Below are 17440 nucleotides of genomic sequence, written 5' to 3'. Positions count from 1 at the left end.
ACTGAAAGTGTAATTTGTTCTTCTTAATAATCATCGTGAACTTTGCCCAACCATTTCTTGTTTCTGTAACAGTATGGTCATTTTTTATTTGAAGTTTAAACCAGTATTTTCTTTTCTTCAACATCTTATTTTCATTAGCAGTTTGCATTGCAGCTCACCACTGTACCTCCCCTCCCATGTCTGTCCTACTCACCTGATAGGTTCACAATGGTTAACTCCACCTCCTTGTCTGTCTCATACAAGACATGCTACCTCTGTTAACTCCACCTAAACATGTGATAGGTTCATTACATTATATTATATTACGTTACACTACATTACGCTTTTATTCAAAGCGACTTACCCAACAGCTGTGGGGATCTTATCATGGCTACAGTGATTGAACCACCAACCTTGCAGGTCCCAGTCATACACCTTAACCACTACACTACAGGAACCCTGTTTAGGTTCATGTCTGTTAACTCCGCCCCCGTGTCTGTCTCTCTCACCCGACAGGTGCATAACAGGAACCTGCTGTCGCTGGACTTCGACCGGATCACGCGGACGGAGAAGGTGTACGACGACCACAGGAAGTTCACGCTGCGCATCCACTACGACCGCGCGGGCCGACCCACCCTCTGGGCCCCGAGCAGCCGCCTGATCGGCATCAACGTCACCTACTCGCCCTCGGGCCACATCGTGGGCATCCAGCGGGGAGCCATGTCCGTGCGCATGGAGCACGACCAGAACGGCCGCATCGTCTCCCAGACCTTCGCCGACGGGAAGTCCTGGACCTACACATACCTGGAGAAGGTAGGACCCTGTCTCTGCACCTCCCTCACACTGCAGTATGTATTTTAGTATTTTAGTCTTTCATTGAGACTTGTGATCTTCTTTTACTTTTTTTTGCTCAATAGAATTAAAATATTGGCACTGAGGTAAGACGGTTTGACTCGGTTCAAGATTTGTCACTGGAATATTCAAATTTCACTTCTCGTGCAAATCTCATCTCAAGATTTGCCAATGGGATAAGGAAATTTCAAAAACAGCTTAATATTTTCTACTTCAGAGAAGATCTTAACTCTTATTACGAGACTAAAATGCTTGTTAAGACAGTCACTTTTTGCAGTCTGGCATGATCCCTCTCTTCCTCTTGTTCTTTTATTCCGGGGTGAATCTGGGGAAGGTGACCCCCTGTGTTTGAAGCTCCAATAGTATGATACCTCTCCTTCAATCCTTGCATTCTTTTATTCTGCAGATGAATCTGAGAAGGTAGCCTCTTTTCCCAAGCTCTGATGGCATGATCCCTATGCCTCTGTAGAACAAAGTAAAACGTGCTTCTATTAAATATATATTCTCGCCGGAGTTTAAAAAGGCTTATCAGTATTGCAGTTATTTGAAAAAAGGCTGGGATTCACCCCATAATTGTCTTCTGGATTTGATTTAGTTAAAGAGGTCATCCCAGGTGAGGTGCAATGGGTGGCAGCCATCTTGTGGTGAAGACAGAGCACACAGCCGAGCGTTTTAAATATGTCATTCATCCTCAAAATCTGTTTTCATTAAAGCCATCTCCTGCAGATGTAGTGTAACATTGAATGGCTCCATGCTGCTACGATCAAAACGTCTCGAAATAAGAACCCACAGCAAGCCGCACTTTCTCTAAATTTACCCTGAGCGAGGGATGTGTTTGTTTATTTGTTTTCACAGCCTTTTAATTCTCCTGGAGTGCCACAAGTGTTTTCATTAATGTCTTTGCCCCGTCTATAAATGCAGTTTGTTTTCATTACTTCAAATAGTTTCATAGTATTGCTATTTTTGACTGGGATGAAACGGACCGTATCGCTCATGATGACCCTTCATAATTTAATGAGGGGTAATTTTTTAGACCGCTGTGTTCGAATGCTAATTTTGTCGCAGCACCGAGCGTCGGTCCGAAGCTGAGGACCGTCCGAAACATCTGAGCAATTATCTCACCCTCACTCCTCCTCCTCATCAATCACGTTAATGTTTCATAATGTAATTTTCGGTGAATATGCAACACTTATTAACCTTTAACTCAAGGTTAACTCATTACCCTTGCCTCCTGTGTTGCTCTTTTGTCTGAAGTGTGCTCCGTTTAATTGAATATTTTGTCTGAAGCGCTCAGGGCTTTGCCCGGGCGTTTGTGGGCTGGCTGGCCTTAGAGGGACAGCTGGGATCTCAGCGTGACTGTTGAACTTGTCCCTTCTGCCTGGTGTGCTAAATCTCCATTCATTTCTCCTCTGCTGGTGATGTGGCCATGAATCCACTTATCGGCCGGTGCTGGGCTAGAACAGGGCTTCCCAAACCTCTCTTTGGGTACCTCAGGTCGGATCCAGGTATTTCACGTTCCACCTCGAATACACCTGATACAACTACTCGAGTCTTCTATTAACTTCACCAGGTGAGCTTGTGATGGAACACATCAATTACCTGGATCTGGCTCAAGGAGAGGTTTGGGAACCACTGTGATAGAGTATTAGGGGAAAGCACTAAGAAGTTACCTAACAGTTGTGATTGACGCATATTTCTTTCTTGTCTGTACCCCTCTCCTCCATGTCCACTGTAGTCCATGGTGTTGCTGCTGTACAGTCAGAGACAGTACATCTTTGAGTTTGACAAGAGCGACCGGCTGTCATCGGTGACGATGCCCAACGTGGCTCGACAGACCCTGGAGACAACCCGGTCTATCGGGTACTACCGGAACACCTACCGGCCGGCCGAGGGGAACGCCTCGGTGCTCCAGGACTTCAGCGAGAGCGGCCTGCTGCTCCGCACCACACACCTGGGAACGGGCCGGAGCGTGGTCTACAGGTACGGCAAGCTGTCGAAGCTCCTGGAGCTGCTCTACGACACCACCCGCGTGGCCTTCGCCTACGACGAGACGGCCGGCATGCTGAAGACCGTCAACCTGCAGAGCGACGGCTTCACCTGCACCATCCGCTACCGGCAGATCGGGCCTCTGATCGACCGGCAGATCTTCCGTTTCAGTGAGGAAGGCATGGTCAACGCCCGCTTTGACTACAACTACGACAACAGCTTCCGCGTCACCAGCATGCAGGCGGTCATCAACGAGACGCCCCTGCCCATCGACCTCTACCGCTACGACGACGTCTCGGGCAAGACGGAGCAGTTCGGCAAGTTCGGCGTCATCTACTACGACATCAACCAGATCATCACCACCGCCGTCATGACGCACACCAAGCACTTCGACGCCTACGGCCGTGTCAAGGAGGTGCAGTACGAGATCTTCCGCTCGCTCATGTACTGGATGATGGTGCAGTACGACCGGATGGGCCGGGTGGTGGGCAAGGAGCTGAAGGTGGGGCCCTACGCCAACACCACCCGCTACTCCTACGAGTACGACGCCGACGGTCAGCTCCAGGCCGTCTCCATCAACGACAAGCCCCTGTGGAGGTACAGCTACGACCTGAACGGGAACCTCCACCTGCTGAGCCCCGGGAACAGCGTCCGACTCACCCCGCTCCGCTACGACCTGCGGGACCGCATCACCAGGCTCGGGGACACCCAGTACCGCATGGACGAGGACGGTTTCCTCAAGCAGAGGGGCAGCGAGTACTTCCAGTACAACTCTGCCGGCCTGCTGGTGAAGGCCTACAGCAAGGTTGGCGGCTGGCGCATCCAGTACCGCTACGACGGGCTGGGCCGGAGGGTGTCGAGCCGGAGCAGCTTCGGACACCACCTGCAGTTCTTCTACGCCGACCTGTCGAGCCCCACCCGGGTCACGCACATGTACAACCACTCGAGCTCGGAGATCACCTCGCTCTACTACGACCTGCAGGGCCACCTCTTCGCCATGGAGCTGAGCAGCGGCGACGAGTTCTACGTGGCCTGCGACAACATCGGCACCCCGCTGGCGGTCTTCAGCGGGACCGGCCTCATGATCAAGCAGATCCTCCACACGGCCTACGGGGAGGTCTACATGGACTCCAACCCCGCCTTCCAGCTGGTGGTGGGGTACCAGGGCGGGCTGTACGAGCCGCTGACCAAGCTGGTGCACTTGGGCCGCAGGGATTACGACGTGCTGGCCGGCCGATGGACCACCCCGGACTACGACGTCTGGAGACAACTCAACAGCAACAACATCATGCCCTTCAACCTCTACATGTTCAAGAACAACAACCCAATCAGCAACAGCCAGGACATCAAGTGCTTCATGACAGGTAGGTCCAGAGATGGGGCCGGGGGCAGGGGAACCTATGAGGTGGGGTTAACTGCTGTGAATTGCTGTGGATGATGTCGGCCTAGTAGTACTTTGTTCACCTCTTTTTTTCCTGCCTTTTTGCTGAAATGAATTTGAAGTAAAGCAGATGGGGCCGGCTGAAGTACAGTGAAACGTGACGTATTACTCGATTATAGTTCTGAAGTTAAAGATTCAATTTGGATGGAAAAGGTCCAGAAGTCTCCCCTCTCTAACGCAGGGGTCATCATTCAACAAATCCCCCGTTGGTTCCTTCTGTTCTCTATTCTCTATCCGTCTTTTCTCTCCTTCAAGGGCTTTCACTTCGGAGGCACTGAGAGGGAAAATGGTATAGTGTGTGAGAGAGAGAGAGTGTGCGTGAGAGAGGGAGACAGAGAGAAGAGGGATGGTGAGCGACAGAGAGAGACGAGGGGGAGAGCGAGCGAGATGAGTAGCGGGAGAGAGATGGGGAGAATGAGAGAACGAGAGCAAGCAAGGGAGAAAAAAGGCTTATTTAATTGAATATTATTAAAACAATAAAGCTTATTCGAATTGAATTGAGAGAGGAGAAAGAGAGGGGGAGGGAAATTGGGCGAGACAGCGAGAGAGAGGTAGATGGTGAGAAAGAGAGAGAGAGAGACGGAGAGGAGATAGAGTGGGAGGGAGAGAGAGAGAGCGCGAGAGATGGAGAGGGTGTGTGCTGAGTGTCCCGTGTTGTTCAGTATTCCGGGCCATTCCCAGAGATATCTCATTATGCCGCACTGTCTCCGTGGAGTGGGAGGTAAATGGCGGTGAGCGTTCCGCTGCGGGATCTCGGCAGGGGCTTCACACCCAGGCACGACAGCTGTCGCGTCCCTCGCTCCGCACCGAACGGCCAAGTAAACAAAATAACGCCACGCCGCCAAGCCGGAAAACATATTCTAAAGCCTTTAAAAAAGTGCGTCGCCGGTGCGCTCCGAACATATGCGTTTGTCTCGCTCGTTTCCGTCAGAGTTAAACCCGTAATTAAAGCTTGCGCGTTTAACTGGGCTCCGAAGACAAAGCGGTGTTTTTCTGTAACTGCAGGTCGGTTAGCGACCGCATCAGTCTGCTCTGTCATTATGGCTCCTGCTTGGTCAGCTGAATTAAACATCGCATTCTTATTCAGCAGACGCTTTCATCCAAAGCGACGTACAAAAAAGTGCATGTCAAGGTCATACAACAAGCAACCGAACACGTCAGATAAGGTATTGCTCATATATGATTGGTTGTAAGGCCATGAAGGCTTATTTCTAGGACACAAGGCAGGCAGGCCAAATATGTAACTACCATGCCAAAACAACTTTAGACTTGTTGTGTTGCCAAGGAATAGTAAACCATTAACATTAATAGACATTCATAGACATTCACATTAATTAACTATAAATAACAATCATGCATTATCTCCTGAAAGTTGAAAAAAAACCTACAATATATCAAAAAAGCACTCTCTAACTCTCTTGCTCTCAGACTCAATGTCACTCGCTCTCTTGATGTCTCACTCTCTTCTCCCTTTCCCTCTCTCTCTCTCTCTCTCTCTCTCTCTCTCACTCCCCCCCCCCCCCCCCCGTGATTGATGGCTGTGGCATTTCCCACCCCTCCTCATGAATTATGTGTTATTTTTCCGTTTACTCTGGGGCTTCTTCCATTCTCCTTAAACAAATCCATATGATCCCCAGAGCTTCAAAGGCACAAAGTGCCAGTGCCGTCAGGACACTTCTCTGACAAAGACCTGCAATGAATGAAGGAATGCATAAATAAATGTCTATTGTATATTTATTTATGTTGGTGTGACCTCACTCATAGTCCATTGTGTGATAAGAAACTACAGTCTGAAGTGGCACATAGCAGCAGTATTTAGAGGGAGCAAACGGATGTAAACAAATCATTTGTAATTTTTTATCCAAAGCGATTTACACTTGATTAGACTAAGCAGGGGACAACCCCCCTCCCCCCCGGAGCAATGTGGGGTTAAGGGTCTTCCTCAAGGGCCAAACAGCTGTGCGGATCTTACCATGGCTACACCAGGGCTTGAACCACCAACCTTCCATGACCCAGTCATGTACCTCAGCCACTAGGCTACAGGCTGCCTCCAGGATATGAAAATAATAGTAATTAAATACTATTACAGTCCAGCGTGTGTGTGAAGGCCCCCTCTGACGGCCATTAAGCGCAGGGTGTCGGGTCAGTGCTCCTCCATCTGTCTGAGTGTGGGGACTGTGATTCTGGCTTTCCCTCCCCTGACGTCTTCAGTCTGAGAGACAGAGATCTGATCTGAAACCCCGTTCTATGATTAATCACAATCTCGTGTTCATGTGGAAATCGATCGAGCCCTGCGTATTAAGCTGCAGGGGTTGTATTGCACATTGATGATCCTGCAAAACTACGAGCCGGCTGTACACCGCATTACAGTCTAATGAAATGAAGAGAATTTAATTTCACCTTGTTTTTTCTTTTTAAATAGAGACTATCTCTACTGAGTAGAGTTTCTGTGCTTATTTTAAAGCCGAGGACCATCTCCTCATGAAGTTAAAAACTGATCGACTGGCATTTCAAAGCATTATTCACTAAGAGTGATGTTTTATTCATGTAATAATTGGTTGAACAGAGCAGAGCTCTTGTGACAATGGTCTGACGTTTATCTCGGCGGTAAGGATGACTGGTTCACGTTTCCGGAGTGTTCCATGTATTGCCTCCCATTGACCGCCCGTACACAATAAAGAGGCTATGAATAATGGTCTCATTTGCATGTTTTGTTATCAGTGATGGGTCAGATGGATTTTTGATTGTTGTTTGTATTTGATTTGCATATTTATGTTCTATGTCTATAGCTGTGGACAGAGCTGTCCTCCTCTCTTTGATAAGCTGGTGCCAAAGCCCTTCTCAGGATTGTTACAGCCTGCAAACAACTACCTATCACAATATCTTTTAAGCCATTAAATTTCACACTTTAACTATCACATTATCTTTTTACCCCGTGCTTTTCAGACTTTATAAATACTGTAACGTGACATTAAAATTCCAGGGAAGATCTCCTCAATCTGAATAATCAGAATAGTTTAAAAGTTTTCATTTTGATGTTGTTGAATGTTCAGAGCTAATCTCTGAGATTGATTAATTTTACCGGTTCTGGCTTAGCATTTTTTTTTCAATTAGAGAATCATTATCTGAGAATCTCTGGTGGGGAGTTAGAATAGAAACTCGATGCAGATGCCCTGCTGTCTGAGGGGTTATCTCAGGCTCTACTATTGTTTATTGGGCCTAAAATTACCCCTGAAAAGTTTGGGTCTGAGAAAGTATGTCAGGGCTGTTCAACCACATTTGGGACCGTTATGGAGAACAAACAATTGGCGAAAAATCAGCGATGTGACTATGGCAGGGCCAGAATCTGAATGTTTCATTGTAAACATGATACAAAGAAACAGGATACTAAATAGTTTTATATTATTTATGTCAAGGTTGTGTCTACCCTCTGAATCCAGTATTAACAATGTGTATGCAGTTCTGTAAGTAGTTCTGTAAGTGCTGGATTTTTTGCCACTGACACTTTGTGTGTGTGTGTGTGTGTGTGTGTGTGTGTGTGCGCGCTTGTTTACATGTGTCCGTGTGTATGTGTATGTCTGTGTGTTTGTTTATGTGTATACGTGCATGTGTGTGCATGTGCACGTGCATGCGTGTGTGTGTGTGTGTACGTGTACATGTGTGTGTGTGTGTGTGTATGTTTGTATATATGTGTGTGTGTGTGTGTGTGTGTGTGTGTTTGTGTGTTCTCCTCTGGTCCTCAGACGTGAACAGCTGGCTGCTGACGTTCGGGTTCCAGCTGTACAACGTCATCCCCGGGTACAGCAAACCCAACACGGACGCCATGGAGCCGTCCTACGAGCTGCTCCGCACGCAGGTCAAGACCCAGGAGTGGGACAGCAGCAAGGTACACACCTCCCTCCCTCCATCCGTCTTACTCCTCCTTTATTCCCTCTGAAGCTCCAACTCCCCTCCCTTTGCAGTTAAATTCACAGCTTTTCCCCACACTGGCAGAATTTCTGCTTCTGTTTCGCAGTGTTGTGTCCTCCGTCTTTAATGAAACATATTCTCTTCTTTTCTCTATCATCCTCTCTCACTCGTTCTCTCCCTCTCATACTCCCATCCCGTCTCACTTGTCCACTCTCTCTCTCTCTCTTTCACTTGTCTCTCACACTTTCTCACTTGCTCCCCCACTCCTTCTGTTCTGTTCTCTCTCCCTCTCACTCTCAATCTAAGAGAGAGAGAGAAAGGACCACACTGGGATCCACTGTACACTTTCCCGGCTGTTAAGCTGCCTTTAAGTCACCTGAATAATTGAAGAGGTTGTTGTTCTCCTCCTGTGTTGGGTTCTGGCAGAGCAGTTCTCCTGTGTTCAGGTTTAGCCAACACTGCAAAAAATCTGTCCCGTGTTAAAATCTTTTTTTTCTCTCAAGTACGAAATACTAGCTTGCTTTTAGTCAAATTCTCTTACCCCATTGGCAAATCTTGAAAAGAGTCAACTATGTCTCGCCTCATTGGCAATATTTTTGTCTTATTCAGCAGAAATGTAACAGAAATGAGATTTTAAGTCTAAATATAAGACTTTAACACTGAGTCGTTTTTTGGTTTTGTTTGCCGTGTGGGGTGATCAGAGTGCCTCTCCTGCGTTTAGGTCTGAAAGGGATGGAGCGCGTGCTTGCCGTGTCATCCTCGTGTAGGGCGACAGGCAGCCTCTCGCTAGCGCGCTGGCTAATGCGTCCTCAAAAGGACGATACATCACACCGCAGCTCCCTCAGACCTGAAAGCCTGCCGTAACGGCGGGGCCCGTAATTGGGTTATGAGAGGAGAGGTTGCAGAGCACTCTCAACTCGCATTACTTGAGCTGCAGCTCCACGCTTTCCAAAAGTCAGCCGCAATCAATCTCATAAGCTACAGGATGCCAGCTTTCATATACCTTCCACATTAATGCATTATGGCACGGTTCAGCTTGTTTTCTTTTCTTTTTTATTTATTTTACAAGGCAGTTTTTGTGCTTGTCGGGTTTTGACATGAAACAACGAGAACTGCAAGGCGATTGGAAATGTAATTGCATTGCTGCTATTGGTGGAAAATAAAGGCTTTGAGGTTTAACTACCTCACGTTTTTCCTCTGCGTTGATTATGCGCCCTTAATCAGCCTGGATTGCTAGACGAGGCAGGGTGTGTGTGGAGGGGCCATGCTCACACACACTATCTCATTAGGGCTCAGACACATTCAGGGAAATGGCTGTGTCAGGGATTCTGAATCTGCCAAAGTCAGAAGGTTTAAAGACGCCGCGGGATGCTGAAATCTGATGCTTCTGGGGCAAAAAATAAAAATAAAAATAAGAAGTGACATCAGTTGGCTGAGTCACCGTGGAGTTCCCAGGCCCGGCTGCTTCTTTCGGATGACAGACTCCACAGAAGTGTCAGCATTTTTCCTGCGTACTGAAAAGCCAGGAGCTGGAATCCTCCCTCTGTTACCTGAGCTTCCTCAGTCCTTGTTTGGAGCACAAATACACATGCCACTTCAGATTGCTAAAACCTTTCAAGATATACATTTGGTAATAATAAGCCAGTCAGTAGGACCTTGCGACAGCGCCCCCTCTGCTCAGTTGGTTAACTGCAGCCTGTGTAGATTCCTTCTCACTGGGGACTGACCTCGCCTGTTTTGCAGGAGTGTGTGTACCTGCCTGTGCTCTGTTGTTTACAGGTGCGCCGTAAGCACAGATGCACACACATTGGGCATTTCAAACTGGGAGAAAAAAACTATAAAATAAAAAATATGAAACAAAGGCATTTGGGTTTATCCACCATGTTGTTGCAAAGCGAAGAGTTTCTCCCGTGAGGCAGTTTGGTCAGGTATTCATAAAAAGTCAATGATCGCTGTTGTGTGCTATTAGCTAGCCATTAGAACAGTGCTTAGCTGAGATATCCCATGGCTTTCTGGGGAGAAGATGAGACAAGTGGTGCTAAACTGGCTGGATGTGGCTGCTACAAAGTGAAAGACAATACGCATTCCCATCAGGAAATAGTGGGTTTCTCAATGCAGTGATTTATTCAGTATTTTAGGATATGTGTAGCCAATGGATATCACTGTTTCGCAACATGCTTGGCAGACTCTATAACACCCGTGATGTGATTGGCAGACTCAGTTCAGGCAGTGACGTGATTGGCAGGCTCTCTGACAGCCAGTTCCAGCAGTGATCTGATTGGCAGACTCTGTTACAGACAGTTCAGGCGGTGACGTGATTGGCAGACTCACTGACAGGCTGTTCCAGCAGTGATCTGATTGGCAGATGGCGGGAGTGTTTGTGGTCAGAGAGCTTATGCAGTCCACTGCTCCAGAGCGGATCTTTCCGGAAGCCCTCAGTATTGCAGCCTGTCCTCACCTGACCCTGTTAGGCATCAGAGCACTCTCCAGCCACAGACATGAATAATACACAATATAAAAAACAAAGAAGCCTAATTTAATAGAATACAAATACGCGCTCAGTATTGCCGTTTCGAATGTTATCTACTGCAGTGAAAGAAAATCTAATTTTGTGTGTCGAGGACAATTGATTTCAAGAGAAATGCCGTTTGCTACTTTTCTGTGGATTGCATATCAGTGGAAATTCAAATCCTTCTCACATGAACAGACACGCACGCCCACATATGCATGAATATGCGCAGACATGAACACATGCGCAAACACATTCACGTTCACATGCACAGGCATACACACTCACTCACTCATGCATGCACATGCACACAACACACATCCACACACACACATGCCCACACACACACACCCGCATTCACACAATCAACATGTTCCCCAACTGCCGCCCCACTTGCAACAGTATTACAGTATGTTTGAACAGTTGGTACAGCACTTGCAGTTTGGTGAAAAGAGTCCATCACATGTGCCTGATGGTATCTGTGTAATTAGAGCAGCCAGTCTCTCTCCCTCTCTCTCTCTCTCTCTCTCTCTCTCTCTCTCTTTCTCTCTCTCTCTCTCTTTCTCTCTTTCTCCCCCCCCTCTCTCTCTCTCTCTCTCTCTCGCTCTCTCTCTCTCTCCCCCTGCGTTTATTTTATAGAACATAAAGGCCAGGCACAAAGGGAATATGATGTGATTGCTTCCTCTTCTGATGTATTGAGCAATGCGTCATTATGGGAAGTCCTCTGTCTTTTCCGGAGTCATTTGTTCATTTGAGAAACAGGGGCTCTGGCACACGTTATTATCCTTATCGGGCTCCCGCCTGCACATAATTCACACTGAGCGTCTTTGAAGCGCGGGGCTGTGATTAGACCGTCCCTTAAAGCGGCCGCTCTGTCTGCTGACGCGTTTGAAGTCTCAGGGACGTGTGCGTTTGCAGAAGTCCCAGCCCGGCGCTCCCGCGTCAGTGCTACCTTTCTGCGCCGCGTTATCGTGTGGAGATTAGACCCGGCTTTAAATCCACAGAGAGGGAGAGATGGAGACAGGGCCCGCGCTGTCCCCTGCTTCACCCTCTTTATTATATTTCTGTGCCGTTTGATTGGCGCGCAGGGCTGACTGCACATGTGGCGGACGTGCCTGGAGGTATTTGTTCTGGGAGCGAGAGACGGTCATTGGGAGGGGGGGTGGGGGTGGAATGCTGTTGTCGAGGCGATGTGGGTAGGTGGGGGTTGGGGTACGTCTTGGGGTCTTGTAGGCTGATGTTATAAGCAAATGGACGGGGGGGGGCAGCTAATGGTATAACCCTCCCGGACAATTGGCTTGGTGTCCCCCGTACGCCCCCATGCAGGTGGCCCCAGGCAAGATGGGGCGCACTGTTGCCCCCTCACCCCCTGATCAATGCCGGTCGCTCCGTCTCCTGGGGTCTGCAGCTGTGTAGGTCTGCAGCGGGATGAGAGCTGACACTGTCAGGGAGGGCCCCTTGAGACACACAGCACTTAGGGGCCCTTTAGATAGAGGACACGCTGTACATAGGGGCCCTTTAGATAGGGGACACGCTGTACATAGGGCCCCTTTAGATAGGGGACACTGTACAATTAATCACAAATGTGTACATGGATGAAGCATGTTCAGCAAACTTATCCTAGCTTGTTCAAGCACTCGTGAGCACTGAATTACCTGCCAGAGGTTCTCAATTTACAGAACAATTACAATGTAGAGCCAGTTAATTCAAAGTTAAACACAACAGATTTGAGCGATTTAAAATGTCCTTTTAGTTCACCGGCAAAGAAACTGTCGCGAGTGAGCCGGCTTTGTACTTCTAAGTTTTCTTCAGAAGAAAATATGAAAAGATGGGAAGGAGAGCGCTGTGTAGTTCTGCTCATCTGAAATCATTTGGTCTGTGGAACTTGGCCAGGTTTATTGAAACTGCTCTCTCTCTCTCAAAGCCACCGCAGCCAAGAGCTCTGCTAAATGCCACGACCTCGATAGATTTATTTGATCTGTCTGCCGCGCAATTAGCGGTGAGCGGTTTCCTAATTTAGGTGAGCATATTGAGATATGATGTGAAAGCAGGGTGGGCGTTATTAATGTGAAAAGGGCAGTGGGCTAGCCGTGTTGTCCGGATGTTGACAGAGAGAGGGGGAATTAATTAAGTTTTCATTCATCAGCAGTCGTTTCAAATCAAATCAAAACTTCGGTCTGATTTGATTTCAGATGTTTGCGTCATCTGTTATTAAAACTTCAGGATGTGTTGACTCCATTTGCTTAATGTATCTTTCATTAAGTGGGACGGATCAGTTATGTTTTCTAAGTAAATAGTGTTGTATGTTGCGTACCGAACGCCTGAAGGAGCCGTGTTAAAGCTGTCTGATCAGTCCTTTGGGAGAAATGCATCTTGGTTCATTTCAGGCTTTTCCACTGACTCTGTGAATATCAGTTTTTTACGATCATCATTGTTTGTGTTGTAGCTCTGTCAGTTGATCCGTCCTTGGCAACACATTGCAGCTCTCTTTCATTGTTCATCTCGTTTCAACTTCTTCAATTTGTCCCCATTCTCTTCTGCTGTCAGAGATTTTATGTTTTTGTCTTCCCAAGAGCGAAAGCTCGTTGAAAAACAAACTCAATCACGCAAGTTTGTGAAGTGGAAGAAGCTGCAAACTGGCCAGTGAAAGAAAAACCAAAGAAACGCAGAGCCTTGTGGGAAGTAGTGAGTGGTTGGCGGTGCTTAGCATTGACCCAGCCCCGCACACCTCAACACTAAAAAGAGCGGTTTGCGCCGCGTCGTCGGAACAGACGCTCAAAATGTTTTCAAGTGTTAATGAAGCGGCGTAATCCCGTTTCTGGGGGGGGGGGGGGAACGTGGGGAAAAGAGACGCTTCCTGCTGAGTTTGAGCCGCTGAAATAACTTATCAGGAAATGGAGTCGGCGCTGAAGACGCCCGAGATCAGAGGTGTGAAGCGCTGGGGGAGTGTCAGCTGCCAGGGAAACACTTCCCTTTTTTTAAGTGCAGAACAGTCTGTTGGGAGGAGAAGATTGCATATCTTTTCATGGCTCGCTGAGCCTCCAAATCGGGTGTGGTCGACAAAGCTTGCAGGCCATATCTCTTTTATATGTTTGGTCATATGCTGAAACATTACCTCCCTTAACTGAGTAACCCCACACAGGTCTAGAAGCTGCCTCCCCCTGGGATTGGAAAGCCACCCAAAAGCACAACATCAAACCTACATGCGAGCACTCAACAGTGTTCAGCATTACATACACTCAGTGAGAACTTTATTAGACATTTATTAATTTATTAGACTCATTGTTTTGACGTTTACTGTTGTAGCCTATCCACTTAGAGGTTTGACGTGTTGTGTGTTCAGAGATGCTCTTCCGCATACCACTGTTGTAATGTGTGGTTATTTGTGTTAATGTGACTTTCCTGTCAGCTGCAACCAGACTTGCCATTCTCCTCAGACCTCTCTCTCTCTGTAGCAAGGTGTTTCTGCCTGTAGAACTGCTGCTCACTGGATGTTTTTTGTTTTTTTGCACCATTCTCTGCAGAATCTGGAGACTATTGTGCATACAAATCCCACTTTCTGAGATACTCAAACCTCCCTGTCTGTCACCAACAATCATTCCACGGTCGCATTTCTTCCCCATTCTGACATTTGGTCTGAAAAACAGCTGAACATCTTGACCATGTCTGCATACTTTTATGCATTTCATTTCTACCACATGACTGGCTGACTAAATATTTGCATTAACAATCTGGTGTACAGGTCTACCTAATAAAGTGATCACCGAGTGTATATCAATCAACCACTTAATCTTTATTTTTGTGAAGCATTATTAACTGCAAAGTTTCACAGTCACCCTTATGGCCATAGTGGTCTCCAAGCTTTTCATAAATGTTTTTAGCAAATGCTCTTCTCCACAGTCAACAGGATTTTCCCAATATTTAATCCAGTATCACTAGATATTTACTTCAGTGATTCAGTTAATGTACCTTTCTCAAGAGGTCTGCCTGGAAATCGTGCGGGTTACAGCCCCATCTCCCTGACCATTACAGTGTTTAGCATGATGTTTATGAGTACTCCGTGTGATTGGTTGCTGTGTGGGCTGTGTGTGATTGGTTCCTGTGTGGGCTGTGTGTGATTGGCTGCCGTGTGCGCTGCGTGTGATCGGTTCCTGTGTGGGCTGCGTGTGATTGGCAGCTGTGTGCGCTGCGTGTCTCTGATTGGCTGTGTGGGCTGCGTTGTGATCGGTTTCCGTGTGCTCTGCGTGCGATTGCCTGCTGTGTGCATTGTGGGTGATTAGCCGCTGTGCGTGATTGGTTCCTGTGTGGGCTGCGTGTGACTGGTTCTTGTGTGGGCCGCATGTGATTGGCTGTGTGTGTGTGTTGCAGACGGTGCTGGGGGTGCAGTGTGAGGTGCAGAGGCAGCTGAAGGCCTTCGTGAGGCTGGAGCGCTTCAGCCCGGTGTACGGAGCCAGCAGCGCGGGCTGCCCGCAGTCCCAGGGCCCCATGCTCTTCGCCTCGGCCGGCTCCATCTTCGGCAAGGGCGTGAAGCTGGCCATCCGCGACGGGCTGGTCTCCACCGACATCATCAGCGTGGCCAGCGAGGACGGCCGGCGCATGGCCGCCGTGCTCAACGGCGCCCTCTACCTGCAGGACCTGCACTACACCGTGGGCCTGGTGGACACGCACTACTTCGTGAAGCCGGGCCCGGCCGAGGCGGACCTGGCGCTGGTGGGGATGACGTCGGGCCGGCGGACCCTGGAGACGGGCACCAACGTGACGGTGACGCAGGTGAACGCGGTGCTGGGCGGGAGGACTAGGCGCATCACTGACATCACGCTGCGGCACGGCGAGCTCTGCCTGAACACGCGCTACGGCAGCAGCGTGGACGAGGAGAAGGCCCGGGTCCTGGAGCTGGCCCGGCAGAGGGCCGTGAGCCAGGCCTGGGCCAGGGAGCGGCAGAGACTGCAGGACGGGGAGGAGGGGTCTCGCTCCTGGACCGACGGCGAGAGGCAGCAGCTTCTCGCCTCCGGGAAGGTGCAAGGCTACGACGGCTACTTCCTGGTCTCGGTGGACCAGTACCCCGAACTGTCGGACAGCGTGAACAACATCCACTTCATGAGACAGAGCGAGATGGGGCGCAGGTGACAGGATTCAGGGGCGCTCGGGTGAAAGACTCGGTACGGCCTTTTTTTGGAGGGCTTCTTGCCAAAGACAGCTACATCACGTGGTCTTGTTTTCTCATTTTGACGTTTTTTTTTTTGGTTTCTTTTTTTAAATATTGTGTACAGTTTCATCGTTTTTAATGAAGTGTGTCCAGTTTTTTCCGTTCTCCATGTACTATGTTTTTTTTATTCTTTGACGGTCTTTGCCCTTCAAGTGCGACTGCAAGAGGATGAACATTTTTGACCGCGCCCTGTCAAGAGATTCTGTGAAGGGCATCTATCTCCAGACAGGCGTGTGGATGCGTTGCCCTCCTTCGTTCCTTCATTCCGCTGCCAATGGGAAGTAAACTGTGATGCACAAGCTTGCTCCGTTCTGCCTTTCCTCGCTCCGGCCAAGGAGAAGCCACCTTTTACTCGCTTCTTTTTATACTTGAAAAGCTATCACGTCTGTAAGAGAGGAGGACGATAAAAAGAAAAACACAGGAGGACGTGTGTAAGTGAGATGTTGCTGTCTGTTTCCTCCGTCCGTTCTCCCTCCCGCCGACCCCCCGGACTCTCCGCTTCGTCGTGGTTCTTTGTGACATTTCCAGTGAAAGGTTTGCCTTGGCCCTCAGCCTTGGGCCCTGTCTAAGGGCCGAAGGTGCCTCAGATGCACCTCCAGTATATTTCTACAGTGGACTGTCTGTCTTTCGGTTTACACGCATCATATTGACCGATATGAACCAATGCTAACCGTAAGTCCTGATGGTATTGGCATTGGATAGTGGTAGAAACACTCAAAAAGGTCAACCTTTTTATTTTTTACTTTCACTTATTTGATTTATTTTAATTTGTGTTATATTTCCTTTAGGAATAGGGGGGAGACAGAGGAACTGGAACATAGCTGAGTGTTTTAGAAAATTACGGTTTATCTATGCCCTACAGTGGTCATTAGATTACAATGTTATTAAAAAAAAATTAAAAATTAAAAAACAGACTGAAGCCAATCTTGTCAGAACATACTGTGGAACAAAAGTTCTGTATAAAAAAAAAAAACATGGAAGTTATTTTACTCAAATGGTTCTATTGTCCTTTTTCAATATATAAAATACATGATTAAAATGTGAATTCAGCAATGTGAACTATTGTCCCTTTTATGGCTAAACATTGTACTTCAACAATGTTCAAGGGTGTTTTCACACTTGAAATAAAGTATGAACATGTTTGAAAATGATTTTTATATTCTTTTATATTATTTTAAGAAAGATATTATTTGTGAAATGCAAAGCAAAGAGAAGATATTTAACATTTTCAACCAGTGTCCTACAGAAGTGCTTCTTTGAAGTGTCCTTTTTTAACCAGTGTTTTGTACACTGACATATCAAAAGAAGATGATTTGAAGGCGTCAAAAAATAGTGTATCGCTAAGACATATCCTTACAGTCAGAAGGACATTTCAAGGCTACCCAGGGAGATCTTTTCTACAGTGCTTTCATTTTGCAGACCAGAGCTACCCATAGCATGCTGAAGTGCATTCCACTTGCACTTGGAATGACGTCCCATTCTGGGAATCCATAACCTTTTGCTGAAAACCGAAATTTAATGAAACTCAAAGTTGCGAAGGTCGTTTAACTCCAGTGTG

General features: G+C 47.8%; 1 protein-coding gene across 1 annotated transcript in view; it reads left to right on the top strand.

Moving 5' to 3' along the window:
* The window catches only part of tenm4 (teneurin transmembrane protein 4), a 233562-nt gene extending 216529 nt beyond the window's left edge, over positions 1–17033 (top strand). The window contains exons 30-33 of the mRNA XM_061216776.1: positions 496–792; positions 2567–4181; positions 8002–8144; positions 15045–17033. Coding sequence (XP_061072760.1) covers positions 496–792; positions 2567–4181; positions 8002–8144; positions 15045–15803 — 2814 coding nt within the window. The 3' untranslated portion in view covers positions 15804–17033. The remainder of the gene's footprint in view (positions 1–495; positions 793–2566; positions 4182–8001; positions 8145–15044) is intronic.
* The last annotated feature ends 407 nt before the right edge of the window (positions 17034–17440 follow it).

The sequence above is a fragment of the Conger conger genome, chromosome 13, assembly GCF_963514075.1.
Source record: "Conger conger chromosome 13, fConCon1.1, whole genome shotgun sequence".
Taxonomy (NCBI): Eukaryota; Metazoa; Chordata; class Actinopteri; order Anguilliformes; family Congridae; genus Conger; species Conger conger.
The sequence above is the reverse complement of the archived record's forward strand: the minus strand, read 5'-3'. Positions and strand labels throughout refer to the sequence as shown.